Source organism: Crinia signifera, chromosome 12 (genome assembly GCF_055691185.1).
Source record: "Crinia signifera chromosome 12, ASM5569118v1, whole genome shotgun sequence".
Taxonomy (NCBI): domain Eukaryota; kingdom Metazoa; phylum Chordata; class Amphibia; order Anura; family Myobatrachidae; genus Crinia; species Crinia signifera.
This window is the reverse complement of record NC_139228.1, coordinates 77892148-77914253: the sequence shown is the minus strand read 5'-3', so window position 1 is coordinate 77914253 and position 22106 is coordinate 77892148. Positions and strand designations below refer to the sequence as shown.

At 46.7% G+C, this 22106-nt stretch overlaps 1 protein-coding gene across 4 annotated transcripts in view; it reads right to left on the bottom strand.

Annotated features, from left to right (window-relative positions):
• Positions 1-1962: 1962 nt before the first annotated feature.
• LOC146050547 (cholinesterase-like) overlaps positions 1963-22106 on the bottom strand; it is a 40150-nt gene continuing 20006 nt past the window's right edge. For all 4 annotated transcript variants that reach the window (XM_083167606.1, XM_083167604.1, XM_083167605.1 and 1 more), the window contains exons 3-4: positions 15784-15942; positions 1963-2065 (exon numbers count right to left, since the gene is read on the bottom strand). In XM_083167606.1, the coding sequence (XP_083023732.1) occupies positions 2050-2065; positions 15784-15942 (175 nt within the window). In that variant the 3' untranslated portion in view covers positions 1963-2049. The remainder of the gene's footprint in view (positions 2066-15783; positions 15943-22106) is intronic.

Genomic DNA, 22106 nt, shown 5'->3' with positions numbered 1-22106 from the left:
TGCTCCCCTCTGTGATCTAACTGCTTTATAAGAAGAACCACCAAGCGGAGGACGGAGTATAATCAGCATCAGCTTGGTGCTCCCCTCTGTGATCTAACTGCTTTATAAGAAGAACCACCAAGCGGAGGCGGAGCATAATCAGTATCAGCTTGGTGCTCCCCTCTGGGACCTAACTGCTTTATAAGAAGAACCACCAAGCGGAGGCAGAGCATAATCAGTATCAGCTAGGTGCTCCCCTCTGGGACCTAACTGCTTTATAAGAAGAACCACCAAGCGGAGGACGGAGCATAATCAGCATCAGCTTGGTGCTCCCCTCTGTGACCTAACTGCTTTATAAGAAGAACCACCAAGCAGAGGCGGAGCATAATCAGCATCAGCTTGGTGCTCCCCTCTGTGACCTAACTGCTTTATAAGAAGAACCACCAAGCGGAGGACGGAGCGTAATCAGCATCAGCTTGGTGCTCCCCTCTGGGACCTAACTGCTTTATAAGAAGAACCACCAAGCGGAGGACGGAGCGTAATCAGCATCAGCTTGGTGCTCCTCTCTGGGACCTAACTGCTTTATAAGAAGAACCACCAAGCGGAGGACGGAGTATAATCAGCATCAGCTTGGTGCTCCCCTCTGTGATTTAACTGCTTTATAAGAAGAACCACCAAGCGGAGGACGGAGTATAATCAGCATCAGCTTGGTGCTCCCCTCTGTGATCTAACTGCTTTATAAGAAGAACCACCAAGCGGAGGCGGAGCATAATCAGCATCAGCTTGGTGCTCCCCTCTGGGACCTAGACTCGTGCTGTCCTCAGCAGGCTGTGCTGTACATGACACAGAGTACAATGAGGAGGGTGACGTGCTGTCACTCAGGGCCAGCAACAGAAATCTTGGGGCCCAGTACACTGATATCTCTGTCCCTCTCCCCTGCCGTGCATCTCCCCTTGCATGCGGCCTCCCGGGAGAGAAATTATTTGATGGTCACTGGTCTGAGTCAATACTTACTTTCCAGATGGCCACTGCAGTCTGAATTCAGGGTGTGGGCTGACGTCATGTGACATTGACACGCCTGCATTCCCAGGGGAACGCCCAGGATCGTTATGGGGATGCCCATAATATGCAAGCTGTTCCCCTGCCCGCCCCCTCCATCACTGTGCGAGGGTGATACTCCCCGAAGGCATTGGCACAGGGGGTCTGCACATGTGCTTCACAGAGTTTGATACATCTTCCCCATGCTCTGATACAGAGAGAGAATATACAGTATCAGTGTCGTGTTTATCCCCAGTATTTACAGACAGACTTTTCTTTTACTCAGACACACACATACACACACAAAGACAGACACACACACACACAAAGACAGACACACACAAAGACAGACACACACACAAACACACAAAGACAGACACAAACACACAAAGACAGACACACACACACACACACACACACACACACAAAGACAGACACACACACACACAAAGACAGACACACACACACACACAAAGACAGACAGACACACACACACACACACACACACACACAAAGACAGACACACACACACACACACAAAGACAGACACACACACAAAGACAGACACACACACAAAGACAGACGCACAGACAGACAGACACACACACAGACAGACAAAGACAGAGAGACAGACAGACACACACACACAGACACACAAAGACAGACACACACACACAAAGACAGACACACACACAAAGACAGACACACATAGACGCACACACAGACAGAGAAACTGACACAGACAAACACATACACACATACAGACACTCACAAACAGACACATACACACAGACAAACACACAGACACATACAGACAGACACACACACACACAAACACACACAGACACAGACAGACAGACAGATGCACACAAACAGACACATATAGACACTGACACACACAGACAGACAAATTGTGTGTATAATAAATGAACTCATTATGTAAAGTTTGTTTCATATTTTATTAACATGTTTGTCTTCCAGGTACAACACCTATAATTATTAATCATCCGCTGAGTCTGATGCTTCAAGAAATCACGCCAATATTTTCCTACAACCAGAAAGGGAGATACAAGGGTTACACTGAGTACAAATATATTTCCATATCATTGGTGGACTCCATGTGTAAGAAAACAATATTCACACTGGATAATGGAGGAAGAAGGAGCATATAATGGTGTACACAGGGCCGGTGCAAGCTACCGGAGCGCCCCAGGCATAGAGGGGGAGAGGGTCGCCCCAGCGTTCAACTGCCCCACAGGGACGACGACTTTGTGCTGCGGCCTCCACACAGGGGGGGGGGGGGGGTGATGCAAAGCGGTCACCGCGGTCGCTCCACAGGGGGGGGGGGGGTTTGCCCGGTGCGATGCGACACGGTGGGGGTGATGCCGCTATGTCACTCCACTGGGAGAGACGCTGGTGTCAGCCTGTGCCAGCTGTCCATCTGCAGGGGGACGATGTGGTGGCCGCCACCGAGTTCAGCGGCGTAACTATAGCACTGCAGCCCCCGCAGGTGGGTGGGCGGTCGGGAAGGTGGGTGCATGGGCAGGCGGGCGGGCGGCCATGCGAGCAGGTGTGTTTGTGAGCGGGCAGGCAGGGGAACAGGTGGGCAGGCTGCTGCGGAGCTACTCAGTGCTCTGTGCGCGCTGTACGGCGCCAATATCAGACGCCGGCACCGCACAGAGCACACAACGCAGGCTGGCTCCAGGCTCCAATATGGTGGTGCCCTGCCAGGAGCCAGTTACAGCTCTGATGGTGGGCGGCAACGTATTTGTGCGCTGTGGAATAATGGATGTGCGCGCGCTCAGCACTTTCAGTCCGCGCGCACACTCGCACAGTAAACAGGGAACACTGGTGGGGGGAACGACAGAAACCACTGACCTATACATTGGTGGCCAGGGGGGGCTTCTAGATACTCGGCTCCCCCCCCCCTGCGCGTACGCCTGCTTATGTACCACAGGCGCTACGCACACGCATCTATAATTGGCCCCTGTCCCAATTCGCACAGCAGTGATCAGGTCTGAATTAGGCCCGTAATGTATACAGATCTATAACGTTGTTACAATATTGGAGAACACAAAACAGAATAAGATATAACTATGAACCTGATGACTCTCTGATACGGTCATGAGACTGTAGGGTTCCGAATATAATTTGGGTACTGGTTATTAATACAGCTGTTATTGAGTAAAGATATACAGGACATGTGGTTTAAGTGATGGACAGATTGTTTGTAAAATTTCATTTAACAGATATTTTTTTATCTGATTGTAAATGTAGAGATATAGGGGGAAATTTACTAAAGAAAATTTGTAAAAAAAATAGGTGTGTTTGTATCCAGAAATACACTTATTTTTGACATTTACTATCCCGAAAATACGGCAATTCGTAGTCGTATTGATGTGCTATCAATACGAATTGCCGTATTTTTGGGATAGTAAATGTCAAAATAAGTGTATTTCTGGATACAAACACACCTATTTTTTACAAATTTCCTTTAGTAAATTTCCCCCATAGGGTGAGTTTTAATAGGATGAGAGAATCAGAAAGTGAGAGATTTTGTGAGAATTCTCCAGTTTTTTTAAAGCGGCAATCATTTACACTGCAAAATCAAACTGATTTTGCAGTGTAAATAATTGCCGCTTTAAAAAAACTGGCGATTTCTTACCAAATCTCTCACTTTCTGAATCTCTCATCCTATTACATTTCACCCATATGGTCTGACTCTTGTGACCACTAGAGGGAGTAATTTTCAAACATATTTTGTATTTGTGTTGCATGGAATAGAAGTACAGTAGATCGCCTGGTGTGGATGAACAGGCATTAAAATATAACCAATAATTGAAGGATCACTTCTGAGTTTACAATATCGTTAATTTTGTGCAGCATAAAGGAAAATACAGTATAAACATAGTGGTTATTGGCACAATTTCACTATTTAGCTATAATATAATATAATAATATAATATACTGTTTATATACATCTCCTATATATTTGGCTACATCTGTCACTCAAAGTGGGTGTCTGTGTCTATAACGCTCTGTTCCTGGACTTTCCTCTTAATGTGTGATTGCCTTCATCTGTGCTGAACACCTTTCTGAGAAATTAACCTGTTTAAAACAGGTGATGGCAATCATACATTTAGGGGAAGTCTAGAAACAGAGCATTGTGTCCCTCCTGGAGAGGGTCATGTTGGGAGGTATGTGACAGAGAACCAGCCCAGTGAGCCCACAGACAGTGCCAGACACCCACTGCCTTCCCATGTTGCCCAGCACTGCTACTCCACAGCCACCAGGTGAGCGCCCCCCTCCCGCGATTTGCGGCAAAACCTCCCCCCCCCGCGCGCCCCCCCCCCCCTCCCGCGATTCGCGGCAAAAACACCCGCTCCCCCGCGACCCCCCCTACCGCGATTCGCAGCAAAAACACCCCCGCGACCCCCCCTCCCGCGATTCGCTGCAAAAATAACCCCCCCACGACCCCTCCCGCAATTCGCGGCATAACCACCACCCGCGACCCCCCCCTCCCGCGAATCGCGGCAAACCCTCCCCCGTGACCCCCCCCCGATTCGCGGAAAAAACACCCCCCCCCCGCGACCTCCCTCCCGTGATTCGCGGCAAAAAGAACCCCCCCGCGACCCCCCCTTGCACGATTGGCGGCACCCCCCCTGCGACCCCCCTCCCGCGATTCGCGGCACCCCCCCCCCCGCGCAATTCGCAGCAGCCCCAGGATTAAATGGCACATGCAAAACACTGACATGGCTATGGTCGACAATGAAAAAGGTTGACATGAGTTTTTGAAGATTTATTTTTAATTTTTTTAATTTTTTCATATTCATTGTCATGTGTCGACATGGACACCAATGAAGTGGCACACTTATGTCAACATTTACATATGTTGACCTTTCTGTGTTGATTTTTTTCTTGTGGCAATTCGCGTCACACCCCCCGCAACCCCCCCTCCGGCGATTCGCGGCACCCCGGCACCCCCCCGCGACCCCCCCCTCCCGCAATTCGCGGCAACCCGCCGCCGGAAAAACCCAATAAACCCCGCTCTCCCGCGATTCGCGGCACCCACCCCCGCAACCCCCCCCCTCCCGCAAATCGCGGCACCCCCCGCGATTCGCGGCAGCCCCAGGATTAAATGGCACATGCAAAACACTGGCACGGCTATGGTCGACAATGAAAAAGGTTGACATGAGTTTTTGAAGATTTATTTCATTTTTTGAATGTTTTCATATTCATTGTCATGTGTCAACATGGACACCAATGAAGTGGCACACTTATGTCAACATTTACATGTGTTGACCTTTCTGTGTTGATTTTTTCTTGTGGCGATTCGCGTCACACCCCCCCGCAACCCCCCCTCCCGTGATTCGCGGCACCCCCCGTGACCCCCCACCTCCCGCAATTCGCGGCAACCCCCCACGGAACCCCTGTGAACCCCGCCCTCCCGCGATTCGCGGCACCCAACCCCGCGACCCCCCCCACCCGCAATTCGCGGCACCCCCCGTGATTCGCGGCAGCTACAGAATTAAATTGCACATGGAAAACACTGACATGGCTATGGTCGACAATGAAAAAGGTTGACATGAGTTTTTGAAGTTTTTTTTTTCATTTTTTGAATGTTTTCATATTCATTCTCATGTGTCGACATGGACACCAATGAAGTGCCACACTTATGTCAACATTTACATGTGTTGACCTTTCTGTGTTGATTTTTTCTTGTGGCGATTTGCGTCACACCCCCCCCCCCACCCACCCCGCAACCCCCACTCCCGCGATTCACGGCACACACACACACCCCCGCGATTCTCGGCACCCCACCTTGTGACCCCCCCTCCCGTGATTCACGGCACACCCCCCGCGACCCCCCCTACCATGATTCGCCGCAACCCCCGCCCCCGTAACCCCCCTCCCGCGATTTGCGGCAACCCACCCCGCGACCCCCCTCCCGCGATTCTCTGCAATCCCTCCCGCGATTCGCAGCATCCACGCCCCCACAACCCCCCCTCCTGCAATTCGCGGCACCCCCCGCGACCCCCCCTCCTGCAATTCGCGGCACCCTCCGCGACCCCCCCTCCCGCGATTCGCGGACACCTAAGTTGCAATACAGGGCATCTTTCATGCAATTCTAACCATATTTCTCATATACAAACGTTCACAAATTAAGGGGGCACAGCCCCTTACGACGGTGTGAAGAGCGCCCGTAGGGCGCGATGAATCACCTAGTATATGAATATGTGTTTTCTCCTGTGTGCACTGCTAATTCCAAACTCTCTTGGTCCTTGTGCTTTTCAGGTGAGCCCTCTGCAATGCAAACCACATTTTGATATATGAAACGCTTACTACTCCTCACGAGGTGAAGTTCCGCCACTGACCACTAGCGGCAACTTGGCGGTCCAAATTACTCCTTTGTGTGCTAAAAGATGTCATAACAGAAACTGAAAGCAATTTTTGCGGGACACTGATATTTTTCAAACTTTCTGGATATATAGAGAGGGTGCTGTGAAGAGATTGGAGGTAGGAGCAGATTGGGGACTGGGGTGGGGTGGAGTTTGTGGGTTAAAAACTGTCACAGCTTCAAGTAAAAGTAAAACCATTACAGATCAAAGCGAAAGTACATTGCACAACGTGTCATTGTGATGCGCTTTTATAGTAGTTCTAGCTGTGTACAATTTAAAAGGGTGAGATGTTTGTTAACAACTAGTCTGTTCTTATTTGGATTCTGAGTAAAGTGTAATGCAATTCTGAAAGGCTGTATAGTTAAAGATATCGTTCAGTGATGTCACCCGACCTCCGCCTGAACATGCAGGTGACATTGACGATATAGTCAACATTGTTCTGCATGTACAGATGACATTAGATGTTGTTACTGACCCACAATAGCATGTACCCTTACTGATATTGAGAGTACACACTGGACGATATGAACATTCTATTATTAACGATATTGTTATTGTTTATATCGTTAACGATATATCGTCTAGTGTGTATGGGGCTTTATGCTGGAGCAATCTGGAAGTATTATCCCCAGGGCTGTAACTAGGTGTGTGCCAGCGGTGCCTTGCCCACAGTGCATCTGCACTATGGGCGCATATGCCGGCACACAAATTGTCCCCCGACTCTCCCAGCCAAAGACAGTGACAGTGCATCCCTTCCACACTGTGTTTCCAAGCTGGTGGGTTCTCAGTCAGTCATGGTGCCACCTGCCGAGTAGAATGCCAAGTCTAGGAGACAGAGGTGAAGCGCTGTAGTGCTGCTGATCGGCGCTCCCCCTCTGTGTCCTAGACTTAGCGGTCTGCTTGGCAGGCGCGCTGTGACTGAGGGCGGGATGTATTAATATACATCGCCCGCCCTTCGCCGGCAGTCCGCTGCGATGCCAGCACATATGTACTAACATATGCGGCTGGCATCGCGGTGCGGTAACGGAGACCCCCGCGATACCTGTACTGTGGTCTGCGGGGGGTCTCCGTCTCCTCCCTGCCGCCTCCTGCTGCCTACATGCCGGGGACAGCTAAGCAGGCTGTCCCCGGCGCCTCCTCCCCCCCCTGCAGCCGGAAGGATGTCCAGCTGCATTGCTAGGGGAAGGAAGGGCTTACCTTCCGGGGTCCAGGAGGATCTGCAAGAAGGTAAGCCCAAGGGAGGGGGAAAGGGGGGGTCGGCGGGGTTGCGGCGAGGCGGCGGAAAGAAGCCCATAGGCTTCTATAGGGTATCGCCACCTTTGGGTGGCGATACCCTGCCCGGCGAAATTCGTGTGGCCGGGTAATAGTACATAGGAAAATGCGGTAAAACGGGCATTTTACCGCATTTTCCCTTTAGTACATCCCGCCCTGACTGAGGATAGGAGCAGCCGGCTAGAGAACACAGTGCAGTGCAAAGGGGATGCGGTGTCACTGGCTGTGGTGTGGAGGACAGAGGTCAGAAGGAGCAGCAGTGAGCACTGGCACCTCAAAATGGTATGTAAAAATGGGGGAAGGGGAACAGAGCTTACAATGGGTGGAAGGGGACAGGGCTAACACTAGGGAAATGGGGGCGCTTCTCCTGTGGGCATATTGTACACAAGAGGTGCTAGTCATGTGGGCATTATGTGTGTAAGGTGCACAACTCCTGTGGCCCTTCCTGGCCCAGGGCACCAAAATGTCTAGTTAAGGTACTAATTATCACTTACACAAGTGGAGGGTTCAGATTTTATACCAACTGTCATAACATAATTCCAACGTGATAACATAATTGTTTTATCACCGTCAATCATATTATCATTGGATTAACCCCTTCCTGACAGAGCCAGTTTTTGCGTTCCTGACAGAGCCCTTTTTTTCAAATCTGACATGTATCACTTAAGTGGGGATAACTTTTTTTTGCTTTTACTTATCCCAGTGATTTTGAGATTGTTTTTTCGTGACACATTGTACTTCAAATTAGTGGTAAATTTGGGTCGATACAGTCTGTGTTTTTTTGTGAAAAATACCAAAATGTCGGAAAAAAATGGAAAATTTAGCAATTTGCAAAATGTTAAATTTTCTGCTTGTGAGACAAATAATCATACCACTCAAAATAGTTAATAACTAACATAGACCATATGTCTACTTTATGTTTCCATCATTATTTCAACTTCCTTTTAATTTTTTTGGACACTAGGAGGCTTACAATATGAATAGCAAATTCTCAAATTTTCAAGAAAATTTCAAACACTGATTTTTTTAGGGACCAGTTCAGTTCTGATGTGACTTTGAGGGACTTGTATGTGAGACACCCCCATAAATGATACCATTTCAAAAACTGCACCCCTCACAGTATTCAAAACAGCATTTTGGAAGTTTGTTAACCCTTTAGGTGTTTCACAGGAATTAAAACAAAGTGTAGGTGAAATTTCAAAATTTCATTTTTTTTTGCAGATTTGCAATTTTAATACATTTTTCTAAGGAACACAGTACATTTTACTAGAGAAATGTGACTAAAAATTGATTCCCCCAATTCTTTTGTTTTCATAAATATCCTATATGTGGCCCTAGTGTGCACGTTGACCAAACCACAGGCTTCATAATAGAAGGAGCACCTACTTGATTTTGGAGCCTCCTTTTTATGAGATTATTTTTTAGGCACCATGTAGGTTTCTAGGCACCATAAGATGCTAAAATTTAGGAACCCCCCACAAGTGACCCCATTTTGCAAACTACACCCCTCAGGGAATTCATCTAGGGGTATAGTGTACATTTCAAACCCCCAGGGGTTTCACCAATTGTGGTACAACTGGGCAGTGAAAATTAAAAATTAAATTTTTTACACAAAAATGCAGTTCTGGCTCAAAATTTTTCATTTTCAGAAGGTATGAAGGAGAAAAAGCACCCCAAAATCTGTGCCCCAATTTTTCCCGAGTACGGCAATGCCTCACATGTGACCAAAAAATACCAGTTGGGTGCATGGCAGGACTCAGAAGGGAAGGAGTGATTTTTGGATTTTGCAGCTCAGATTCTGGTGGAATTTTGGTGGGTGCTATGTCGCATTACCAAGACCCCCCAAGCACCAATACAGTGGAACCCCCCCACAAGTGACCCCATTTTGCAAACTACACCCCTCAGGGAATTCAACTAGGGGTATAGTGTACATTTCAAACCCCCAGGGGTTTCACCAATTTTGATACAACTGGGCAGTGAAAATGAAAAATTACATTTTTTTACACAAAAATGCAGTTCTGGCTCAAAATTTTTCATTTTCATAAGGTATGAAGGAGAAAAAGCACCCCAAAATCTGTGCCCCAATTTCTCCCGAGTATGGCAATGCCTCATATGTGACCAAAAAATACCAGTTGGGTGCATGGCAGGACTCAGAAGGGAAGGAGTGATTTTTGGTGGTGGAATGTTGGTGGGTGCTATGTCGCATTAGCAAGACCCCCAAAGCACCAATACAGTGGAACCCCCCCACAAGTGACCCCATTTTGCAAACTACACCCCTCAGGGAATTCATCTAGGGGTATAGTGTACATTTCAAACCCCCAGGGGTTTCACCAATTTTGATACAACTGGGCAGTGAAAATGAAAAATTACATTTTTTTACACAAAAATGCAGTTCTGGCTCAAAATGTGTCATTTTAACAAGGAATGAAGGAGAAAAAGCACCCCAAAATCTGTGGCCCAATTTCTCCCGAGTACGGCAATGCCTCACATGTGACCAAAAAATACCAGTTGGGTGCATGGCAGGACTCAGAAGGGAAGGAGTGATTTTTGGATTTTGCAGCTCAGATTCTGGTGGAATGTTGGTGGGTGCTATGTCGCATTAGCAAGACCCCCGAAGCACCAATACAGTGGAACCCCCCCACAAGTGACCCCATTTTGCAAACTACACCCCTCAGGGAATTCATCTATGGGTATAGTGAGTACTTTGACCCCACTGGTGTTTTGTCAAATTGTTAGGCATCGATACGTGAAAATGAAAAATGTCATTTTTTCCATTAATTTGTAGATTCACCCCATAATTTTATACTTCCACAAAGGGCAATAGTAGAAAAAGCACCCCAAAATTTGTTACACAATTTCTCCTGAGTATGGCAATACCCCATATATGGTTGTAAAACGCTATTTGGGCAGACAGCAGGCTTCAGAAGGGAAGGTGCACCATTTGGCGTTTTTGGCGCAGATTTTGCTGGAATGGTTTTCATGCGCCATGTTGCATTTGCAGAACCCCTGTTGTATCAGAGCAGTCAAAAACCCCAACAAGTGATACCATTTTGTAAACTAAACCCCTCAAGGAACTCATCTATGGGTATAGTGAGTACTTTGACCCCACTGGTGTTTTGTCAAATTGTTAGGCATCGATACGTGAAAATGAAAAATGTAATTTTTTCCATTAATTTGTAGATTCACCCCATAATTTTATACTTCCACAAAGGGCAATAGTAGAAAAAGCACCCCCAAAATTTGTTACACAATTTCTCCTGAGTATGGCAATACCCCATATATGGTTGTAAAACGCTATTTGGGCAGACAGCAGGCTTCAGAAGGGAAGGTGCACCATTTGGCGTTTTTGGCGCAGATTTTGCTGGAATGGTTTTCATGCGCCATGTTGCATTTGCAGAACCCCTGTTGTATCAGAGCAGTCAAAAACCCCAACAAGTGATACCATTTTGTAAACTACACCCCTCAAGGAACTCATCTATGGGTATAGTGAGTACTTTGACCCCACTGGTGTTTTGTCAAATTGTTAGGCATCGATACTTGAAAATGAAAAATGTCATTTTTTCCATTAATTTGTAGATTCACCCCATAATTTTATACTTCCACAAAGGGCAATAGTAGAAAAAGCACCCCAAAATTTGTTACACAATTTCTCCTGAGTATGGCAATACCCCATATATGGTTGTAAAACGCTATTTGGGCAGACAGCAGGCTTCAGAAGGGAAGGAGTGCCATTTTATCACAGAGTTTGCTGGAATGGTTTTCGGGCGCCATCTTGCATTTGCAGAGCCCATATTGTACCTGTGCAGTGGAAATCCCAAGCAAGTGATACCTTTTTGTTACTAGCCCCCCTCATGGAACTCACTTACGGCCGTAGTGAGCATTTTGACCCCACTGGTGTTTTGTCAAATTGTTATGGGCTGTGAAAATAAAAAAAAAAACTAATTTTTTCCATTAATATGTAACTTTAGATCAAAATGTGCCATTTTCACAAGGGTTAATAGGAGAAATTGTGTAACATATTATGGGGTGCTTTTTCTCCTGAGTATGGCAATAGCATATATGTGTTTGTAAATTTCTGTTTGGACACATGGCAAGACTCAGAAGGGAAGGTAATGGCATGCGGCTCTTTGTACAAGCTGTGTGGAGTACATTAAAATTCAAGGGAAGTGTGATATATCTTAAAACAATCTTTGATACACAAGCCTGGTTGTGTGGGGCAGGTTTCACAATGGTAAGTTGTGTCCTTTCTTATCCCCTTTTTGTAGCATACTCTACATCGTTTCTGGGACCTTCCTTTCTTTCCAGTGTGGGGGACTTCACTCGGAAAATGTTGCCCTAATACAATTCGCGAGGCCTCGCTTCCAGAAGTACTAGGGCCCCCCTGTTCCTGGTTGCCAAAAATAAGGGCCTTTATTACTGCCTCTTGGTACTCCAGGAATGTCCCCCTTTGGCCTGCACATCGATGTAGTACAAATGCGTTGTACAGTGCCATTTGTACTATGTGTACAGCAAATTTTTTATACCAGAACCTTGTTTTTCTCATAGCACTGTAAGGCTTCAGCACTTGATCTGACAGGTCGACCCCCCCCATGTACCTATTATAATCCACAATGCAGTTGGGTTTTGTAGTTTCGGTACTTGTGCCCCGCACTGGGACAGGGGTGCTGCTATGGCCATGCACTGTTGTCAAGATAAGGACATCTCTCTTGTCCCTATACTTGACACACAGTACATTGTCGCTGCATAATGCCCTGCTCTCGCCCCTTCTAAGTGTTTGCCCAAGCAGCGACCTAGGGAGGCTTCTATTATTTTTACGTGCAGTGCCGCATGCCACAGTACTTCTGGAAGCGAGGCTTTTGAATAGTGGGACGCTGGTTTAGAAATGATCCAGGTACAGGTGGTATCCCTGGTCCAGCAGTGGGTGCACCAAATCCCACACTATCTTCCCACTAATTCCGAGTAAGGGGGGGCATTGTGGGGGGTCTATTTTTGTGTCTCTACCTTCATATATCCTAAATTTGTGTGTGTACCCTGATGTACTCTCACACAGCTTGTACATCTTCACGCCATACCTTGCCCTCTTACTTGGCAGGTACTGGCGGAATTGGAGCCTCCCTTTGAAATGTACCAGGGACTCATCTATTGAAATGTGCTTCTTGGGGATGTATGCCTGGGCAAACTTGGTACTAAAATGGTCTATTAGGGGTCTAAGTTTATATAACCGGTCATAATTGGGGTCATCCCGGGGAGGGCACTGTGCATTATCCCTATAATGGAGAAACCTAAGGATCGCTTCGAAGCGGGTCCTTGACATAGCCACACGGAACATTGGTGTATTGTATAAGATGTCTGTGCTCCAGTAGGACCTAATCGTGGGCTTCTTCACTAGCCCCATGCACAGTACAAGGCCCCAAAATATAACCATTTCATTTTTATGTACAGGGGTCCACTTGCGGGGCTGGGCATAATTAGAGGTGGGGTTTTGCTCAATAAATTGTTGGGCATAAACATTAGTCTGGGTGACCATTAGATCAACTAAATCATCACTAAAATTTTTTTTAAAAAAGTCCAGCTCTCTGAACCCTGCTGAATTAAATTGTATTCCTGGATTCCCTGTGAACTCAGGGACCTGGGGTACGTAGTTTTCAGGGGTTGTCCATGTGGGGTCAGAGGACTCGACTACTGCAGTGGGAGTCCTGCGTTGCCTCCTCGGGGGTTCATCAGAGTCACTAGATGATGACAAACGGAAATTTGTCTCATCCTCGCTAGCAGACTCAGTTTCAGAGGCCAGAAACGCGTATGCCTCCTCGGCAGTATATGTTCGTTGGGCCATAGTTTTATTGGTGTATGTATTTATGAGGTGCTTCAACACGTGTGGGGTTTTGTAGCACTGACAATGTGCAAATGCACTGCAAAAATTATGGTGTGCGAATGCACTGAAAAATTATGGGGTACAAATGCACTGAAAAATTATGGTGTACAAGTAACGCACAGAAAAAATTATGGGGTACAAATGCACCGAAAAATTATGGGGTACGAATAACGCACAGAAAAAATTATGGGGTACAAATGCACCGAAAAATTATGGGGTACGAGTAACGCACAGAAAAAATTATGGGGTACAAATGCACCGAAAAATTATGGGGTACGAATAACGCACAGAAAAAATTATGGGGTACAAATGCACAGAAAAATTATGGGGTACGAGTAACGCACATAAAAAATTATGGGGTACAAATGCACCGAAAAATTATGGGGTACGAATAACGCACAGAAAAATTATGGTGTACGGATAAGGTACAGAAAAATTATACGGATCACAACACACAAAATTAGGTGGTGACTACAGGGAGGGTGATCACAGCACAGATGACCACAGGGAGGGTGATCCCAGCACAGATGACCACAGGGAGGGTGATCACAGCACAGATGACCACAGGGAGGGTGATCCCTGCACAGATGACCACAGGGAGGGTGATATAGGCAGGGGTGACCACAGGGAGGGTGATCCCTGCACAGATGACCACAGGGAGGGTGATATAGGCAGGGGTGACCACAGGGAGGGTGATCCCTGCACAGATGACCACAGGGAGGGTGATATAGGCAGGGGTGACCACAGGGAGGGTGATCCCAGCACAGATGACCACAGGGAGGGTGATATAGGCAGGGGTGACCACAGGGAGGGTGATCCCTGCACAGATGACCACAGGGAGGGTGATATAGGCAGGGGTTACCACAGGGAGGGTGATCCCTGCACAGATGACCACAGGGAGGGTGATATAGGCAGGGGTGACCACAGGGAGGGTGATCCCTGCACAGATGACCACAGGGAGGGTGATATAGGCAGGGGTGACCACAGGGAGGGTGATCCCTGCACAGATGACCACAGGGAGGGTGATATAGGCAGGGGTATTGTGGTGATCAGCGCAATTTTACACAGCCTAAACACAGCCTAAACTCTGACACAGCTCTGACACAGCTTCTCCTTCCAAGGCTCTAACACAGTGAGAGGGTTAGAGCCCGGGAAGAGAAGCAAAACACCCCTTTTACAATAGAAAGGCTGTGATTGGTGTAGTCAGGACTGACTGACCAATCACAGCGATCGGCGGGGCGGGACCACTCTGATTGGTCCGCGGGCGCACTGACACGATCGGCTGCTGTTGATGACAGCAGCCATCTATACTATGTCGCCTTGTCACTTGACAAGGCGACATGACACAGCGGGGACGTACCTGTACGGCAAGGTGCGCGAACTACCCCGCTGCCGTGACGTACAGGTACGTCCGCGGGCGGGAAGGGGTTAATCAAAATGTTGCATTATGTTGCTTGGGGTGCAGCTATAAGGATGGATTCAGTACTGAATCCCGGCGGTCGGGATCCCGGCGTTCAGAATCCCGACGCCGGAATCCCGACAGCCAAAATCCCGACAAGGGGGGGACGTGGATCGCCCCCTCTTGCGGGCCCAGTGCCTCGCTACGCTCGGCACACTAATTTATTCTCCCTCCAGGGGTGTCGTGGACACCCACGGAGGGAGAATGTGTCGGGGTTTCGGCGGTCGGGATTCCGGCGTCGGGATTCTGAACGCCGGGATCCCGACCGCCGGGATTTTAACTGCATCCCATAAGGATATACAGTACCTTAACACTTGGAATTCTAAGATTATTCAAGTACTGTATTATTAAAATGTTGACATTATTCACATTTCAGTGTTAGGGATAAGATTAGACATCATTGCTGACATTCCTACCATCAACATGTATATTGTTGATATGTTAAGTATGTCAACATTATGTCGGTGTCAACATTGTTAATGTGTCATTGTAAACGTTGACATGAAAACATAAAGAATGTTGACATGGTGATTTTGAACATAATAATTACTAAACCCAATTATGAGTAAGGAATGGGGTAAATGTTATTAATAAGTCTATCATATGACCCCCATGTAATAGCTTCTGCCAACATTTATTTTACATGTGTCGGCTTATGTTACAGTCATTTATCATTATTTCACTTAATAATTCATATAATGTTTGTGTTATTCTCAAAACAAAAGTGAAAATGAAAAGAAAAATGACCACAAAGGGTCACCTACCTGTGTTTTGTCACTTGTTCTGGGTAATAGAAACTCCAAAACTGGCAATATTGACTGCTCCACTTCTGTTTAACGTCTACGTTGTTCACTTTCAGAATTGCATGTTTTTGCTCTTCAGCGGAATAACTTGGCCAAACAAATCCATCACCGCTGGGATTTCTGCATTGTAAGAATAATAATAATTATAATAATAATACTTCCCTAATTAATGTAAAATAAAGTGTCTCATTATATTTTCTTCTGTCCTCATGAATTGTCCCTTTTAAACTTGGAAATGAATGATGATAATTTATACTAATGATAATAATAATAATAATAATAATAATAATAATAATAATAATAATAATGATATTTATATAGCGCTTTTCTCCCAATACAACTCAAAGTGCTTCACCATTGTCTTTACAGCTCGAAATACAAAACAAGCTTTCAGTGAAATGCTTGAGTAAATAGATACTGTAAAGGTGCCCACACACTAGAAAGATCTGCGGTCTTAAGATGTGCGCATAAATTAGCCTTGAAATCTTTTGCCTGTCCTGGACAAAAGATTTCAGGCAAGCACACATCTTTACCAAAGATCCCGTGTGCGTTCCTATGGATCTTTTGTTAAATCTTCTGATCTTTCATGCAGTACGTAAGATCAGAAGATTTAGCAAAGGATCAACGGGAGCGCGCATTGGACCGCTTCTCGCACTGTGCGAGGAAGAGAGTTCCATACAGTTGGAGCAACAAAGTTGAACGCTCGACCCCCAGATGAATTCAGGGAGATTCTGGGTACTGTTAGTAGTCCTTCTTCAGGTGATCGTAGTAATCGAGTAGGACAGTTAGGGATCAGCAGCTGCTGCAGGTACCTTGGGCCCTGGTCACGTTGGGCCTTGAAAGTGAGTAAGCCAATCTTGAAAACGATTCGCCATTTTACAGGTAGCCAGTGAAGAGAGTAGAGAATGGGAGTTATGTGGTAGGAGCGGGGCTGGTTAGTTAATAGTCTGGTGGCTGCATTTTGTACCAGCTGCAAGCGGTGCAATTATTTTGCTGGAAGACCCAGGTAGAGAGCATTGCAGTAGTCTAGGCGTGATGATATAAATGCATGTATGACTTTAGGCAGGTCTTCTGAGGGAATTAAGTGCTTGATTCTGGCTATATTCCTTAGATGATAGAATGAGGATTTGATTGTGGCTGACATCTGGGGGGACATTTACCAAAATGGATTCGTAGAAAAAAGGTGTATTCGTAGGCAGAAATACACCTTTTTTTTACGAATTTGTATTTTTGGGATTTACAATCCCAAAAATACAACAATTCGTAGTCCTAAAGATGGAACATTCGTATTTGTATTTACAAATACGAATGTCTACACCATCGATAGGATACGACAGAAATCACCATTCAAAAGAATGGTGGTTTCTGATTTACTAAGCAGCCGTACTGACAATACGGCTGCTTAGTGGTGTGAAACACCCACGCAAATACGACAGGAAAATAGAACACCATTTTCCTGTTCTATTTGCGTTTTAGCCTGCACGGATCAGTCAGATCCGTGCAGGCTGCAGTGTAAAAAAATAGAAAAATAAATAATAAAAAAAAAAAAAACGGCGTGGGGTCCCCCCCACAGCCATAACCAGCACCAGGCTGAAGGAGCCGGGGCCGGTAATTAAAAATCAGGGAACCCGACAAATAGGGGCTCCCCGATTTTTAACAACCAGCCCCAGGTTCCAGGTCCGGGGCTGGTTCCCAAAATACGGGGGACAAAATGACTAGGGGTCCCCCGTATTTCAAGAACCAGTCCCAGGCACAACCAGCCGGCAGGGTAATGTCACAGCCGGGGGACACTTATAATATAAGGTCCCGCGGCCAAAACATTAACCCTACCGACCAGTCAGCCTGGCCAGGGGCCCTGGGGGAGTGGGGACCCCCCCAATAAAGGGGTCTCCCCCCTCCAGGACTTACCTGACCAGGCTGAAGCCTGGTACTGTCCTCGATGCCCCTGGGCGGTGGGCATCGAGCTGATAAATGGTGTAAAAATAAGGTTAAACTATTGTTTTTTACTGTGGCACTACAAGTGCCAGCAAGCCTCCCCAGCAAGCTGGGACTTGGAGAACCACAAGTCCCAGCCTGCTGGGCATTAAAGGGCCCGCTGGCACTTGTAGTTCTACAGTTAAAAAAATAGTGCACAAAACACACTGATACACTTTTAAAATAAAACTTTATTACATACAAAGCCCACACATACTAATACTTACCTATCTTCTTTCCGTAGGTAGCCCTGATGTCCTGTGTCGGCGTCTTCTGGTCCTGTGTCGTCTTCTTCCTCCATGTCGACCGTCGCTGTCGCCGTCCGGATCCGACGAAATCCATTTGGGAAGCTGTGGAAGGAAACCATACTTACCTGTCCTAGCGCGACGTAGTCCAGGTAAGGGTCTTGGCAAAAAAACAAAACGAACACCCGAATCCAGCCGGACAAGCAGGGAGCCGCACGGTGTTTACATCGTGCGGCTCCGCCTCCCGAATGCCGCTATTGGCCGCCTTGCGGCCTAGCGGCTCCTGATTGGCCGCTAGGCCGCAAGGCGGCCAATAGCGGCATTCGGGAGGCGGAGCCGCACGATGTAAACAAACACCGTGCGTCTCCGTGTCCGCTTGGTTTCGGGCTGTCGGTTTGTTATTTTTCCAAGACACTTACCTGGACTACGTCGCGCTGGGACAGGTGAGTATGGTTTCCTTCCACAGCTTTCCAAATGGATTTCGTCGGATCCGGACGGCGACAGCGACGGTCGACATGGAGGAAGAAGACGACACAGGACCAGAAGACGCCGACACAGGACATCAGGGCTACCTACGGAAAGAAGATAGGTAAGTATTATTATGTGTGGGCTTTGTATGTAATAAAGTTTTATTTTAAAAGTGTATCAGTGTGTTTTGTGCACTATTTTTTTAACTGTAGAACTACAAGTGCCAGCGGGCCCTTTAATGCCCAGCAGCCTGGGACTTGTGGTTCTCCAAGTCCCAGCTTGCTGGGGAGGCTTGCTAGCACTTGTAGTGCCACAGTAAAAAACAATAGTTTAACCTTATTTTTACACCATTTATCAGCTCGATGCCCACCGCCCAGGGGCATCGAGGACAGTACCAGGCTTCAGCCTGGTCAGGTAAGTCCTGGAGGGGGGAGACCACTTTATTGGGGGGGTCCCCACTCCCCCAGGGCCCCTGGCCAGGCTGACTGGTCGGTAGGGTTAATGTTTTGGCCGCGGGACCTTATATTATAAGTGTCCCCCGGCTGTGGCATTACCCTGCCGGCTGGTTGTGCCTGGGACTGGTTCTTGAAATACGGGGGACCCCTAGTCATTTTGTCCCCCGTATTTTGGGAACCAGCCCCGGACCTGGAGCCTGGGGCTGGTTGTTAAAAATCGGGGAGCCCCTATTTGTCGGGTTCCCTGATTTTTAATTACCGGCTCCAGGCTCTGTCAGCCTGGTGCTGGTTTCGGCTGTGGGGGGGACCCCACGCCGTTTTTTTTTTAATTTATTTATTTTTCTATTTTTTTTTTACACACTGCAGCCTGCACGGATCTGACTGATCCGTGCAGACTGCTAGAAATAATTCGTATTAGCAGCCGTATATACGGCCGCTAATACGAATTGTTACACCATCGGAGGGTTACAAAGCAGTCGTATCTGACTGCTTTGTAAATCCCCCTCCGGAACACGAGTTTGCATACGACTTAAACAGTCGTATGCAACCGTAGGGAAAATACGAATACGAAAAACTAGGTTTTTCATATTGGTAAATTTCCCCCCTGATGTTTAAGTGTCAGTGTAATTTGAACCCCTCCACCATCAACTACATTTCATGGGTGAACAGCCCAGAAAAGAAGATAGTTTACACCTCAGGCAGAGAACAGGAACTGCATGGGTTTTCAAAGATGGCGGGTGCTAGAATGAACACTAGAATCGCCACAGGCCATCCCCCACCACTCCGCCAGAGTCCAACAGAATAGGGCGCTCACGAACGAGACGCTCGCACACCCCATTCTTTCAGAAACCCTGCAGCCGGCTGCCCGTCTCCCCCGCTCACTGCCGCAAATTTGCACATCCAGATAATTATGAATTAGCACCGTTTTTATGATTCTTCTAGTCTATTTAAAAATATTAAATATTGATATTTTTATATGTATTTTTTTTATGAATTTTATGCCCTTACATTTTTTTAAGTTATTTTCAATTATTCTTAATTAGGAATATTCTTATTACTCTGCATAATAATTATGTTCACTATCTAATATGTGAATCACGTATTTGTATTTTTACATATTCTTATCCTTATGATTATGAAATATATTTAAGTGTAGTGGGGCCTCCTGTTGGGATGGCGGTGTTGTTCTTGGAGGTGGAGCTGTGGGGTTAGGCGGAGGTACTGTGACCACAAAGCCCTGCCTTCGCAGATTCCCATATACCTGCTAAAATGAGCACTCCGACCAGTCCCTTATATTCTCTATTTAAATTCATTAGTGTAATAATGTTTTCATTTGATCCGGACACCCGAAAATACATTCAGTATAAGCTAGCAATCCATTCTACTGAGTTTAGTGGAAACCGGAAGTCGTGTGCGTTCCACAGCACCTTCCAGAAGTGACATTTGCGTTTCATTGACCGGAACCGGAAGTTGAGGGTCCGAACCGGCAGCTGATGCTCAAAACCAGAAGTTGATGACTGGAACTTTAAGTTGGGTGCGTGAAAGCGGGAGATCTTGTAGGCTATAAATGGGAAACTAAGGACACATTCAGTTGCACTCCTGAAAAAGTCCCAGCTGTTTTTAAGCATGGACGAAATGCATTGAGGATATCAGATGGGGAAGTGACTGACCTCAGTCATGCTATTCGAGCATGCACCAGATAAGCTGATTTGATTTTAAACACTGTACGAGCAACTGATTTGTCATTTGCTGTTCACATTAAATTGTCTAGTGGTATTACACTACACTGTTCTTTTACTGGGAGCCTGCAACTTCCACCCACCACGAATTAGCCTGTTGAGCACTTTGTTCAAACATCATACCCTCCCCCTGTACCAGCTGACCCAAACTTTCCTTTAAAATTGGACATTTTTGGAAGCCTGCTCAAAGGCTTGCCTGCCATCTTAACCTGCATCGTAAGCATGCCAACTGAAGCATGAGTTTGACTGGAGTTTGGACTCGAATTGGACTTTACACCCGCAGTATTACTTACTTTGTTTACTGTTTCTTTACAATGATTTGTACCATGTACCTCCGTAACCACTGTTTGCAAAGCCTGTATGCTGTACCATCACTGGTTGCACACCCTGTCAGCAACAAGCTGGCAGGGTGTGCCAGCTTTGGAAGAAAAGTGCTACATAAATAAAAATATTATTACTGCTGCCTTTGATCAGCATGATCAAGATGGCGCCGCTGATGGCTGCATAGGAGCTGTGCAGCTCAGCCAAATATGTTCCATATGTGATAACTGTACTGTCTCTGCTTAATGTTACCTACCTGGCTGTTGCAGTGACCAGTACCAGCTGACCCAAACTTTCCTTTAAAATTGGAAATTTTTGGAAGCCTGCTCAAAGGCTTGCCTGCCATCTTAACCTGCATCGTAAGCATGCCAACTGAAGCATGAGTTTGACTGGAGTTTGGACTCGATTTGGACTTTACACCCGCAGTATTACTTACTTTGTTTACTGTTTCTTTACAATGATTTGTACCATGTACCTCCGTAACCACTGTTTGCAAAGCCTGTATGCTGTACCATCACTGGTTGCACACCCTGTCAGCAACAAGCTGGCAGGGTGTGCCAGCTTTGGAAGAAAAGTGCTACATAAATAAAAATATTATTACTGCTGCCTTTGATCAGCATGATCAAGATGGCGCCGCTGATGGCTGCATAGGAGCTGTGCAGCTCAGCCAAATATGTTCCCTATGTGATAACTGTACTGTCTCTGCTTAATGTTACCTACCTGGCTGTTGCAGCAACCAGTGGCGCCACTGATGGCTGCCTAGGCGCTGTGCAGCTCGCCGGGTATGTGTTCCCTGTGTGATAACTGTACTGTCTCTGCTTAATGTTACCTACCTGGCTGTTGCAGCAACCAGTGGCGCCACTGATGGCTGCCTAGGCGCTGTGCAGCTCGGCGGGCATGTGTTCCCCACATGTAATGTCTTAATGTAATGTATGTAATGCCTCCCCCCCACCACCTTCATCCCTGCTTGATGCTGCACTGTAAATCCACAAAAAAATCATTAGTGTGCGCAAGCATACATGGCCAATAAAGTTGATTCTATTCTATTTATTTTTCTTCTTTTATGTGCTACTATTGGAGGA